At 30.9% G+C, this 14,772-nt stretch overlaps 1 protein-coding gene and 1 non-coding gene across 2 annotated transcripts; one reads left to right on the top strand and one right to left on the bottom strand.

Annotated features, from left to right (window-relative positions):
* Nucleotides 1-1,404: 1,404 nt before the first annotated feature.
* On the bottom strand, nucleotides 1,405-3,912 carry LOC145013055 (alpha-L-fucosidase 3-like). Its single transcript, XM_078971860.1, has 5 exons — nucleotides 3,562-3,912; nucleotides 2,571-2,783; nucleotides 2,319-2,491; nucleotides 1,921-2,194; nucleotides 1,405-1,802 (listed from the first exon to the last, which is right to left on the bottom strand). The coding sequence occupies exons 1-5, from the start codon at nucleotides 3,821-3,823 to the stop codon at nucleotides 1,540-1,542; spliced, it is 1,185 nt and encodes a 394-aa protein (XP_078827986.1). The 5' UTR covers nucleotides 3,824-3,912; the 3' UTR covers nucleotides 1,405-1,539.
* Nucleotides 3,913-11,147: 7,235 nt separating this feature from the next.
* On the top strand, nucleotides 11,148-11,220 carry TRNAR-ACG (transfer RNA arginine (anticodon ACG)). The gene has a single exon. It is a non-coding gene; the product is annotated as a tRNA-Arg (tRNA).
* Nucleotides 11,221-14,772: the final 3,552 nt, after the last annotated feature.

A 14,772-nucleotide genomic window follows, 5' to 3' on the forward strand; every position in this document is an offset into this window, starting at 1 on the left:
TTCGACCCTTAAGTCAAATATGTTAATCATATAACAATATTTATACATTTTCCTATATTTTTCATATATAAAATAAAAGTAAAATACATTTAAAATGGCAATCCATATGGAGTTTTTATTACCTAAAGTGTTGCATTTTTAATGTTTTACTTTTTATGGTGTTTTTTAATGTGATGCACGATGATGAAATATGTTATATTTTTTTTTTTGGAAAATTCTTCTTATTTTGGAATTTTTTTTTTAATAAAATCTATTTTTCTTTTAAATAAAAAAACACAAACCTAATATTGAAATTTGACTTTATCCTGTTTATCATTGTCATTCAATTCCTTTCATCCACCACAAAACATATGGTCATCCTCATCACTTTCTAAGACAACTCATTTTCTTCAAAGTCTAAGTTATAATAATCTCTCATGTAAGGATTACTTTCAACCATATACAATAAAGTAAGAAATCTATAATTTTAACACAACTTATAAATAAAGGAGGGATTTTTACCATACACACATTACATTAATAGTGTCAATGGTCCAATGTTGCTATTAGTCGGTGGAATTTCATTTGAGCTTTCTTCTTTGGACAAACCCTAATTAAATATCCTCTTGAATGTGGTGTATGTTGTTTTTTTTTTCCTGAGTTTATCAATGTTCATTTCCACATAATAAAGGGTTTAATGAGCAAAGGGGCGACGTCAAGGGTGTTACCGAGAGAATTCCAGGAAACCGTTAGGTGGTTAATATTGAACAAAATTGGAAAACATGATGTTCAATTTAGAAAAACAATCCAAAATCAAAATCGAAAAAAATAACAATGTAGTGTCTTTTATACAATTTGCCTATATATTAATTACATTATTCTCTTTCAAATTATCAAAAGTTTCCATCATTGTAAGGTACACCTCCTTTTTAAGTAATTAAGTTTTAATAGATAGGAATGAATAAAAATGGATCAATATATTTGAAGTTTATACTCTTGGGTGGTGCAATTTGATAGGGTACCAAACGAGTTGGAACGAGTTCAAGGTTGATTCAACAATACTAAATTAAGGTGCTATTTGATAACCTCTTAATGAAACTATTAAGAGATCACATTTGAATCCCTCAACATTCAATATGTTTGATATTGTCTCTAAACTAATCAAAAACCTTCAAACCATTGATACAATTTGCCTTTTTTTAACCATTAAAATATTAGAATCATTCAACACTAACGGATTTATTTTAATCAAACAACTCCTAAGTTTGAATTTGATTTAACAACATGATGAGTGTTCATGATAAAGACTCAAACTTGATTCGAAAAAGATTAGACATCTCAGGATAATTTAAAATTATCATTTGAAATAACATTTAATAAAATAAACCCGAGTTCAAAATTCAAATTAAAAAAAAAAAACAACTATAAGCACCATCTATATTCAATAAATATAATAAAAATAAAGCATGTTTAATTCAAGTCCCTAAAACTTAGAATTTGAATAATTTCAACTAAGAACCCTACCTATAACAAATTTGGATATCAAAGCCAAATACTACCTTAATGTTGTCTACGGCAGGTCAATCCTAACGGGCTTGGCGGGTCAGAAAATGATCCATTTACAATTTGATCAAATACCCATTTATTGGCTGCTTGGGTGTAATGTACCCCATCCCAATTTATCGCAGCCGTTGGATCTGCACAAGCTTTACCCACCAAGATTTCCGTACCATTGATTTTGATCTTTCCACCACAACCAATATGTACATTGTAGTTGTACTTTCCTCCATGACCACAACAAGCTCTCAATGCATGTTTAAACCCTAAATTTCAAACAAACATACAAGTCTTTAAACCACATAAACACAACACTTTCTTGTACCTTATTTGCAAATAATGCAAGATTTATCTTAAATTAAAGAATTGAATAAAATCACTCACGTAGGTGATTGATGCTTTGGGTAATCAGTGCATATTTGACTGAATAAATATCGACATATGTGATTGCTGCTTTTGGTAGATGCTCACGTAGTTGATCTACAGTTTGTTTTAACCGAAGGTTAAAATATCGAGCAAGTTCGTTAAATGGGCCCACACATCCATATTTGTCCACTTGTCCAGTTGTGACTGGTTGACGATCGAGGACGTATGGTAGACACCCAAATGGACCGGTATTGTGTATCCAAAATGCTCTCCCTCCTTGATTATAGATATCCTAATAAAAAAACTAAATTCGTTACAAAATGTAATAATTAAAATATTATATGAACAATAATATTTGTATCTTGAATAAAATCGGTTCATAGATTTTTTATGTAAATTAAAAGAGTTATACTCACCTTGATAACGGTTTTGAATTGACCTACTATATCAGGTACGGACTCCCTAACTTGCCTAAGAGATAAGTTTTGGAATAAGCCAGCAGTCAAGTCATTTTGCCCGATATCAAATGTATATAAAGCACGTGAAAAGTCTTCACTTTTGGGCATCAAACGCTTAAATACTTCATCAACTACACAATGAAATTTATAAACCACACAAATGTTTATAAATATGATTATTAGATATCATAATTATATGAAAAATGTTACCTTTTTTGGTGCGAAAATTTTGTACCCTACGATGGAAATCATTAAATTGATACCATTGAACATTTAGAGAAAAAGGACTGAACCCACTTTGGTGTAGGGTTGTGTTTTGTGGCCTAATGGTCGAACCAGCTGTCGCAAAATTGGCTCCTTGGGTGAAGTTCGAGCCAAGTGCATCTAAGTATGCACTCAAGTATGGCAACTCGAAGCTTTCAGCTGCAATTTTTTTTTAAAAAAAAACATTAATTGCTAGACAATGTTTTAAGAATTATAGAAATGTACATTTTACCTTAGAATTAACATAAAGTTTATATTAATGAGTACGGTGAACTAGTTCAATTGAAAGGTCATATATAATTTTATTTATGGTTAAATACACATCATCAAATATACAATATAATTTCATTAATTTATTTATCATACCATATTTTTCTTTTTTACAGATTTTTACTGGGAAAAACAATTCATTTCTAACAGTTCTCATTGTTATGATACAGGAAAAAAAAAATAGAAGTATAAAACATTTATAAAAGAAATATAATCTATAATTATAACTTAGTAGATCTTTCATATCTTAAAATTTTTATTAAAAAACAAAAAAGTATTGTTATGCCATTCAGTCACGTGCAGCTCCAATTATACGATTTTGGACACGAGTTAGGGACACCATTAAATCGTCTGTCACGTGAATAGAATATAGTCGTGTTTTCAGGTCATATAAAAATAAATCTTTTGTACAATTAAATGACTTTTTTTTTATCGCGAGATAATCATATCATTATTAAAAATCATGAAACTAGCCAAATAGAGAAAATCCAAAAAGTTCATTTTACTATTGATAAATAATTAAACATGGTAAATATTGTCATTTATAATTATAATAATACCCTTTATGTTATTTTAATGATTATCCAATATATACATCAATTTTCTGATTTTACCCAAGAAATATCTTAATGAATATGTAAAAGAAAGTGATTTGTATAATAAATACCTATAAAATCGATAATAAGCCGGCCATCACAGTACCTACCGGCCGGACCATGGAAAAAGGACTCTCCGTGGGGTGGTCCGGCCTGCCCAAACGCCGCCGATAAGCCACCAGTGTCGGAATTGGAGTCTCCAAAGTTGAAGATCGCCGGAAAATCACATGGGTGTTTACTGGTAATGGCACCGACAACTGAGTTCCTCAACAAAACCACTAAAAACAACATAAAAGCTTCTGCCGGAAGATTCCTCCGGAGGCGGAGCTCCATGACTGACTGAGAGATAGAGAAAACGGTGAGGGGGGAGAAATGGGTAGGAAAACGAAGAAGATAATGTGTCAGTAAAAACTAACCCGTTACATGTGCATCATGGGCTTTATGCCATTTGCATATAGTAGTGAATTACCAAAATGGGTCTTTCGAAAGTGGTGGGTTTCATGGGCAAGGAATGAAAAGAAGCAAGATTAAGGGGTATTTATGTCTTTTCGACAGTAAAACCGGATGATATGAGCTTCAAAATGTCGTCATGGCTAAATATAGGTTTACAAAACGATATCCCACCTTCTGTTGGAGACTAAAACTATAAAAATATTGATTTATATGTTTTCAAGGAAAAGATTTTGTTACATCTTTTTTTAGTATTATATTTAACTATAAATATAATGAAAAACCATACCCAAACATGTAATTTAAAACTTGAAGAAAAAAGATCTAGCTTAGGCTATGTTTGACGTACTAACTGAAAAGTTAATTGTTAGCTGAAAAACTAGTTGATAGTTGAAAAGCTAACTGTTAAATGAAAAGCTAGCTGATAGCTGAAAAACTAACTGATAAAAAATAACGTTTGGTAAAACTAGCTGAAATATATAAAATTACATAAAATGACATGTAAGAGTATGTGTTTCTATAATTAATTAAGGGTGTATTTGGAAATTTTTTAAAAAGCTCCTAAAAAGCTAGTCTAAGTAGCTTTTCAAAAAGCTAGCTTATTAGCTATTTTTTGGCTTACCAAACATGACAACATAAAAAAGTTCGAAAAATAAACTAGTTTACCAGCTAGCTGTGGGACGTCAAACACAACCTTAATAACATGGGTTGAATTGTGTACTTTTATAAAAGTACGCATTTCATTTTTTTTTAGCTTTTATAGCAACATATTTTATAGAACTTTATGTTTGTTGCAATGCATAGCTTGAAAACTTTAAAATAAGATATATTTTTCTATAGAGAAAAAAACTAATACTCAAATATGTTACTATTTTATGCATTTAACACAAAAGAATATCGATAAATTGCACCGAAAACTGGTTAATTGTACAAAATAAAGTCCCTTTTGATGTATTTTTGTCTAATCTTGATTTTGTTCATCTAAACTAGGTTTTGCACAACAAAGTTGGGTGGTTGGGTATGTTAATGGGGATGAGAGTTGTGAAATAGGATAATACAAATTATCAAATGCATGAAGTTATGTTGAATAGTAATCTCATTTAATAATTCTTTAATTGAGATTTAGCTAACAAAATAATATTGTTATATCGTTTTTTAGTATTAGTTGTGCCGAACTTAACATAAAAAGCTTAACGGTTTACTTTGACTCTTTGAGTCTTCGATGTTTTAAAATGGGCTAGATGTGTACAATACAAATTTAATCTCATTTTTCTATTGTTTATAACACTATACTTTTATCTTTAGGTTAATAGATTCTATAAACATTCATGTTTATAGTTATCTATGACTTGGAATTAAAAAGTATATGTTGCCATTTTACGCATCTAACACGAAAGCATATGTTTATAGCAATATATATATATATATATATATATATATATATATATATATATATATATATATATATATATATATATATATATATATATATATATATATATATATATATATATATATATATATGGGAAAAGTGAATATACCCTTAAGGGTATATAAGCTTAGGTACCCAAACTCATAATAATACGTCGTTTTGTTTGATATATTCATTATAATATTGTTAAACTTCAATCCTTAACTTGATTTATATTCAATATTTTTAAATTTTCACTATCATCTTCCTCTTACATCACATCTTTTTGTCGAACACTTAGTAGGCTATATATATTATTGTTGAAAATGACAATTATGTAAGAGGAAGATAAATATGAAATTTATAAAAATCTTTGAATTAATTCAAGTTAGAAGTTGAATTATAAGAACATTAGACAATTACAATATCTATATATGATACAAAACGATGTAGTATGATGAGTTTGAGTACCTAAGCTTATATACCCTTAAGGGTATATTCACTTTTCCCTATATATATATATATATATATATATATATATATATATATATATATATATATATATATATATATATATATATATATATATACTATCTTATAAAAGAAATCTAACTATTTCTAAAAATAGATTGATTATAATAATAATATTTTTTTAAGACGTCCAAATGATAAAGCTAATAGTACAAGTAACCATTAATAAAATAATATTAAATTTTAATCACATTTTGAATTCAAATGTTTATCATCAAATCTCCTTATATTTCTCAGCAATTTGATATGGTTCCCTCAAATCCCGGATTCATTCAAATTTTCAACCCTTTTAGATATCCTTAAATTTAGCATGTTGATTCAAATATCCCTCCAATCGCATATACCTCTTTGTTTCCACCTCTGCTATAAAGCCCACCGTCTAGGAACAAAAAATGATTTCATCTCCCAAATAACACCATAGTTTGATTATTTTGTCTTCGACATGTATTTTCTTTTGTAAAATAACATTTTTGTAGAGGAAACATATCACCGAAAGAATTTACACGCCCCGCCGCTTTGCGCGGGTATGCTGCTAGTATATATATATATATATATATATATATATATATATATATATATATATATATATATATATATATATATATATATATATATATATATATATATATATATATATATATATATATATATAAAGTGAGTTTTACACGTATCTCCGACAAAGGCGGGTTGTTGAATAGGGTGATCCGGATGAGAGTTTTAAAATTGTATAATAGAAGTTATCAAATGCATGAATAGTGTTGAAAAAGTAATAATATACAAAACTACAATTTGAAATAAATTTTGAAAAATTTTCTAAGGAAGGAAATATGTTTGAAATAAATTTTGAAAAAATTTCACATTGGATAATCTACTAAAATTAAAATTCATGAAATGATGTAACGTTCTTTTATCATTTTTTGATATTAGCCCGTCGGAACTCGATATACGACCTTAAGAGGTACTAAGTCTTTCATTATTTTAATCTTTCATGCAATATCAATGACACATCATTCCTTTCGTCAACATTTCACAACTTTTTCTTTCAAGGAAATACCCATATTAACATTTCACCAAATTTTATTAAGTTTTAATACTGATATTTGAATATGCTTAGAGATTCGAAGAGTTTAAGTCATTAATATAATAAGTTGTTGTAAGGTCCGTAAAAACAAGTTTATATTTATGTTTTCTATACACTTATGACATCCAAGCTTTTAAATATTAATGAAACATGTTTATCTAGAAATGCTTTGATATTAATGTTATCTCACGTCAAAATAATATTTTGGCATAAATTTCGCATTAATATATTCCTTTTAAATGATATTATGTTTTAAATAAATATAAAGAAAAAGTTTTTAATTGATCAGAAAATTAAGGATGTCAAATCGGTTATCAAATAATTTAATCGAATGAGAGAGGTCGGAAAAATTATGGGCAATGACATGAAAAGGTGTACAACATATTTACATAAATTCAGGGTTGGTCCATTGTTTTTTACTACCGGGGCGAGATAAAAAAATTATGCCCTTATATGTGTACCGTGCAATAACAAAAACATATAATAAAACAAATGCAATAATTTCTAATATAAAAATGCAGTGATTTTTATAATCAAACAAATAATACAAACAAAATATACAAAAAATCATCTAAAACGATGTCTTCGCACATTTTTTGAAGCGAAAACATCTCTTATTTTACAATAATCAATATTTTTTAAAAAAGCACTTTCAATACTTAAAATGGCTAATTCATTCAATCTTTCTTGAGTCATTGTACTTCGGAGATATGATTTCAAAAGCTTCAATTTTGAAAAACGTCTTTCCGCGGAATCAACCGTAACCGGCACCGTCAATAATATCATATATGCAACCAACAATTAAGGAACATATCCAATCTTCTTGCATACTCCATTATTTGAATAGATGTCCAAGGACTTCCACTTTTGTATGCTTCATCCGACAACATTTTCTGTAAAATTTTTAACTCAATGAATAAACCATCTCCATCAATATCATAATCTTCCCCGTTTTTCAAATTGAACTCAAGATTTAAATAACATTTTTTTAATTCATCATTAACTAAAGAAACTAATTTGGAACCATCAAACAAAAAACCAAATATCGATTCAAAATATTGCATTTGTTCAAATCTACTTTTCAATTGAACAAGAGTCATATCAACAAAAATAAAAAAATAATCCCTTTTAAATGCTTCTTGAGAAGATTGATGTTCTCTTTCGGTATTTGGAATTTCATCAAAATATATTTTTCTTTTTTTATTGCGTTTTTGAGGAAATTTGGGTTTAACTTTAACACTATTTGTTATTTCTTTTGCTTCACTAATAGCAAAGTCAAACTCACTTTCCCTATATCCTTCAAAATAATTAATTAACCCCTTTAAATTTTTTACAGCAACATCAAGAAGCATTGCTTTGGATTGTAACTTTTTGCTTACCAAATTAACTTTATACAAAATATCATACTATATAACTAAACTTAAAATAAATTCAAAACTAGAAAATTCACCATTTACTAGTGAATCAGCAAATCTAGTTATAAAAGTTAAGCAAAGAAAAAAAAAATCAATAATTCTAGTTATAAAAGCTAAGCAAAGAAAGATACAACCTGACCAAAGTTTTCGTTTTTATTTCCCACTTTGAAGATGTCGATAATCTGAAAAATAAAACATACAATCAGAAATAAAAATCCATTTTCAACAACTACTGACTAATAACACTACAATGAAATAAATATATATACCTTTCAAGAGACTAAAATACAAAATAGTAGATTTCAAGATTTCAAAATAAACAAAAATCGGCCTCCCAAGTCCCAAGTCCTGATTCACATCACAGAAACAAGAACAAAACTTTAGAAAAGTAATTCTGAAATTTGTATCATAAACAAACCATAAGCCATAGTAATAAGAAACTACACCTGAAGTAAACCATAAATCCCATATACCAACAACATAATTTGATGCTTTTATTTGTTTCAGAAACAAAAGATTACTTTTTTTAATTGTAATCTAGTAGATCCAACAGGTAAGAAAAAAATTCCTAACTCCTAAAACAAACGGTAAAAACCATATTTAGAGTTGACAGATTGATGCAGCAGCCAACAAGTTTGGTGTTCAAACAGAAAAAAAATCATTTGAAGAAAAGTAGAGAACTTACCCTAATCAGTTGAAGAGCAGAAGATGAGAACTGAGAAGAGAATTCAGAAACTATCGTTCACTTCATTTTCTATTTGAAAACAATAGAAAATCCTAATTTCCAAGCCTGCAACTCAAACAACAAATCACAATATTCAATTAATCATATTAAGAACAAAGAAACAATGATTGATGGCTAAAAGTTTACTAGTTTAGCAAAATCACAGTCAATTGAAGAAAACTCACCCAAAATTTGAGTTTATGAGAATGAAGAATAGAAATCGCAATCGGACTGTGTCTCCAGTCACGGGTTGTGTTTGATTTCTTGGTTCCCTTCCGCCCTTCGTTTGTTGTCGAACTCGGTAATTAGAAATCAAAAACCAGATATTGAAAGATCGATTGAACGTATAGACTATAAGTTTTAGAGAAGATTGAATAATAAATTGAAAAGAGGATTGAATAAGAAATTGAGAGGAAGGAATGGGAATTAGCAAATCAAACCACACAAAAAATATGTTGAATCGATTTGAACGTTGGTAGACCGTCTCCTCGATCTCCCGACTGCATTCAATTGACAATTGCGCTACTCAACTTGGCGCTCAAGAGTCAAGAATCGTTGAATCGGTGATGCCCCTAACGTTGTTTATTATTGGATTGGACTATTGGAGTAATTGGGTTTAATTTTTGGGCCAAAATTACACACACACACACACACACACACACACACACACACATATATATATATATATATATATATATATATATATTATGACTTGCTGCATAAAAAATATACCCCTATTTTTTTGATGCTTTGGGCCTAAGCCCAACTTTCCCATGTAGTTGGGTTTAGGGATGTCAAAAAGTCACGTGAGACCTCGATCCCGTGGGGGCCCCGTCCCGTATGGGGGTATTTGTTGAAAAAAATCGGGGACAGGGGTGGGGGCGGGGGCAAGATTAACCCCCGTTTTAATTTCGGGGGCGGGGGCGGGGGCAAGATTAACCCCCGTTTTAATTTCGGGGGCGGGGGCGGGGGTTGGTAGTCTTGTCCCGAAACCCCCGTGGAGGTCCCGTTAATAAATTATATAAATTGACATATATTAATTATATAAATATAATAAACAATAAAATGATTTTTACGTACAAAAATACAACAAAAGACATGTTTTTAAGTTGTTTGTAACATATAAAATTATGTTATAAATATTTATTTGTTACCAAAAAAATAGTTTCTTTTAGCTCAAACAAAAACTTCTTTTAGCCCAAATAAGATAGTTCAAAATCAATCGGGGCGGGGATGGAGGTCAGAAGGAGAATTCGGGGGCGGAGGCGGGGGAACATAAAATTTTTGGGGGCAGGGGTGGGGGATGCAATCCCCATCCCGTTTACCCCCGTTGATATCCCTAGTTGGGTTGACCCTGCATAAATTGTTGTGTAGAGCAGGTGAAATTGATGGTCAATTGAACCAATAATCATGTTTAAAAGTGGTGTGCTTGAATACTTGTTGGACGATTTGACGATTGAGAATCATGGACACTTTTTGATCCTCGTAAACAACGTAATGACTTTATTCTTCATATTAGTGTCATGTATTCGTTTAATAGGGTAGTAAATAAAAATATGAAAGTTAAGCTTAATTGAACTGTTTTTGTGCAAAACATTGGAGCTAATATTCCGTTGTAATCGTCTTTTTTATTTTATAGCATTTTGGTAAACTCAAAAAATTCAGCCGTTATAAAATAAGTAGGCTGTTAATGGTTTTGCACAATTCTAGCTAAAAAAATCCGTTAACCCTAAAACGTTACAAAATAAAAGTATAAATCTTAAAAATGTTGTATATTTATAGTAGGTATAATTTCTTTGTTTTTTAAACATTAATCATAGATTATAAATAAGGTCAAAATATCTCTTGTAAATGTATTATGGTTTAAATGGGTACAAGATGCACTTTATTTAAATATGTCAAAACTACAATGATGGCAGTTAAAAATTTAATTTAAACCAACCCAAGGGTTGCCCTAATGAATGCACTGTCACTTAACAGGAGTGTGCGACTTGGTAGGGTTTCATAGTTATATATTTTCAAATCAGTAATGAAAAGTCAAAATTGACTCTGTGGCCCAATGGATAAGGCGCTGGTCTACGGAACCAGAGATTCTGGGTTCGATCCCCAGCAGAGTCGATTATTTTTAATTTGATGCTCTTGCTGTCTAGTATTTTTAATTATACTCTTTCAGAAAATATAATTTCTTTTTCAAGTTCAATAATCAAACACAATCACAGCTAATATAAATAAGAATAAAGTATTTTTTCTATTTCCCACATTTTTTTTTCCTAAAAAGCATTGCCATAACGATCTTAAACTCTCCTATAACCAATTTTTACCTAATTTCAAATTTCAATACACAGTCTAAAAGCCCATGATCAAAGACAAGTACTCTTAAGATCCCAAGCAAGAAGATTAATAATCGTGGTTGAGGCAAATTACAACATTCGTATACTTCTAATACCATTTGGGCTCGACCACAAAACTCAAACAAGACTTGTAATTTTTGGAACTGAAAATAATGTTTCATTTGAATTTGATCTATTTGGTTTCATTGTGAAGGATTTACAGATCATACAATACACTATGAAAGGTAAGAACACCAAAGATCTCTATATGTTTATCCGCACAAGATACTTTATTCCACATTTACGTCTTTGAACTTCAAGTGATCATACAATACTACATTAACAAAATAAATCACGTATAATTAAAAGTAAGGGTCTAATGATTGTAATTTTTGTTTACTCAGAAGTCATATTTAATTATCCTTTTAATTGTGATTCTTCAACAACACCACATACATCGTATGGACTTCTTCGTCCTAAGCAATGGTGCTCGCAAATGGTACGTATCCTTTTTGGATAATTATACATTTTTATGGATTGTTCCAATAAAGCACATTGGATCGTAATTTTTCCAATACTTTCAAAACATACCATCTTTATCAAACACATTACAAACAAAATCTATTTCTTTCCAATCGAAAATCGTAGGGAATAAAACAACTCTCAATTCACCAAATTTTGCGCACGAAATAGAATTGGTTTTCGCTTTACATGTCCACATACACATAATGTAACATCCTGTTTCGAGAAATCTTTTATTTCAGGATTTTGAACAATAAAATGATCAAATAAAGGCTTTGGGCTTTAAGGGAATAAGGTTTAGACCCTATTGGATGTTGATAATATTGGTTATGAGATGCAACACCTCGATTTGTATTTTGTAGGTAAAGGGGTAAAATGGGAGAAGTGATGTTTATTCTTTCATGAATTAAGAATTTTAGTTCGGTATGTTTTAATTCAAACGTAGTTAGATAGGTGGGGCTCTTCAATGCCTTTCTGTGCATATAAAGAATGTAGAAAACGGAGTTGAAACTAATAAGTTATGGTTGTTTGAAGTTGAAGTGGAGAATCGGGGCTTTTGAGTACGAAGGGTGTAATGAAGGTTTAATGAATTACGCAGGGCGTAATCTAGGCAATTAAAACTCTAAATATTCGGTTTTGAGCCCTATTTAAGGGCTCTAACTTATGGGAAACTCTCTCATTACTAGCCTCCAAGTCACACCATCGACCCGGTTGTGGAAACACCAAGTAACGTGACTTTCAGAATTTGTTGGCTTTCTGGAAGAGGTCTTCGTGTCAAGATCCTATTCCTTTTTATAGTCTGACAATCGTCTGTACTCTGTGTTTTAGTCTTTTATCTTTGTAGGTTGATCTAGGAATACATGTAATTTTGAGAGGGTCAACATAATGTTGGTGAGTTTAGAGGTTTGGTAAGTGTGGAAAATATTTTATTGATGTTCTTAAGTTAGCACTCGTTGTAACCTCAACCTAGGTTAATGTGTTAGTGTATCTTTTAGTGTTCTCGTAGTAGGATCCAGATAGTTTGATGAATAAATTTGAATCATGATTTTGATAGAAGTTGTATATTTTACTTGTTACCTTATCTCAAGGTTAGTATTGAGTAATATTCTCCTAATATTTCTTTTGTTGTGTTGTAGGCACTACTTCTCAAGGCGTTCCTCAAGAATAGTGGGCATTATGTTCGAACTCTGTTGGGTATTAGAAGTTGCGTCATTAGGCTTATAGTAGTTAGTCTGTTATGTACACGGTATTAGGCCTGTACAGCCATCTCATTAATTAAGGTTTATGTATTTATAGTGCATGCATGCACTGTAGGAGGTTAACTCTTTATCTTTGAAATTGTTTTGTAAACCCTAATCACGCCTCTACAGTAGCAGTTCTTAATTGAGCTCTTTTGAGGCTGTGAAGCTTGAATCATTCATCTTATTTTGAATTGTTGCCATGTTCTTTTTTAACTCCTGTTTTGAATCTTATTGATCTTTAAGGATTTTATCCTAACAATTGGTATCAGAGCAGGAGACTGGGTAATCTATACACATCTCTTCTATTACAAGAAGCTACTAGGGTTTCTGTTAATATTGGATCTTGTTCAGTCGTCATCTCTGTTTTCTTGACACTATGATCTCTTTATTACCCTATATTTTTACACGTCTGATTCTGAAACAGGTTACAGAGATCTTGTTAAAATTTCGTACGTCGATTCTCAAATAAATTCCATCAGCAGTATTGGGTCAACAACAAGAATTCACATTCTCTTTCCCAGTGATTATGAAGTATGGGCGCTTCATTTTGAAGATTATGTTCTAGGTTTAGAAGATAATGGTTACTTGATCTTGCAAGCTATTACTATTGGAGATTTTGTTCACTCTGGAACGAAAAGGAAGATTATAACTCAAGCCGAACTCATTCAAGTTTTTCTTGATGTCAAAGAAGTTCCTCGAGACGAGAAAGAAAAGCTGCAAAGCAACATCAAATCAATGAGAATCATTAGATTCGTATTGCAGGCTGATACCTTTCGCAGTGTCAGTTCTTGTGATACAACCAAAGCTATATGGGACAGTCTTAAAGAGTTCTATTCAACAGATGCAGATCTGGAGCATTCTACTCAAATGCTCCTGTTATTTGAGTTTGGTGCTTTTGCACAGAAGACTGATGAAAATCTTAGTCAAGCGTTTAATCGCTATAATCATCTTTTGAGCAAAATGATGAAACATGGCATTGGATGTGAAATCATCGAGCAGAAGATAACGTTCATGAATGGGCTAAGGTCTGAATGGATGGCTGCAACTACTGTCATGGCAAGAATCATTTGGCTAAAGAGTGCATGATGAGGCGATTGAATGAGAAGAAAGAGGGAGAAGATGATGAGGCCTACCATCTTCTCAATCTTGAGGAAATCAAGCAGAAAAAGAAAGATGATAAATCAATGCATGCTTTGATTGTGCAGGGTAATAATGATAATAATGAATTTTGTGGAGTGGAGGTATGGTCCACTGATTCAGAGGATGAAGAGGTTAGAAGGCCCACTCACAGAAAGAGCTTTGTGGCAAATGAAGGGGATTCACATATGGGTGGAAAGTGTTTTATGGTGACAAATGACGTGTCCCAAATGCGAGGGTATGCAACAGATGAAGGACAAAGAGAAGCGAATGGAAGAAAGGATGACAACTGCTTCACTACGAAGCCCATTCTTGCACAAATTAGCGAATGTGATCAACTGATTAATAAGGTACATTCCATCCTTGAATCTCTTAATATTCCTGTATCTAATTATGAAACTAAATTAAACGATTAAAATTCACCTTTTCAAATATAAGTG

The sequence above is a fragment of the Lactuca saligna genome, chromosome 8 (genome assembly GCF_052625555.1).
Source record: "Lactuca saligna cultivar CGN05327 chromosome 8, ASM5262555v1, whole genome shotgun sequence".
Classification (NCBI taxonomy): domain Eukaryota; kingdom Viridiplantae; phylum Streptophyta; class Magnoliopsida; order Asterales; family Asteraceae; genus Lactuca; species Lactuca saligna.

Coding starts and splice junctions, on each gene's coding strand:
- LOC145013055 (XM_078971860.1), bottom strand. CDS start 3,823: ATGGAGCTCCGCCTCCGGAGGAATCTTCCGGCAGAAGCTTTTATGTTG. Junction 2,784..3,561: donor GCTTATTATCGATTTTATAG/GTATTTATTATA, acceptor AAAAAATTGCAG/CTGAAAGCTTCGAGTTGCCA. Junction 2,195..2,318: donor AATTCAAAACCGTTATCAAG/GTGAGTATAACT, acceptor TTTTTTTATTAG/GATATCTATAATCAAGGAGG.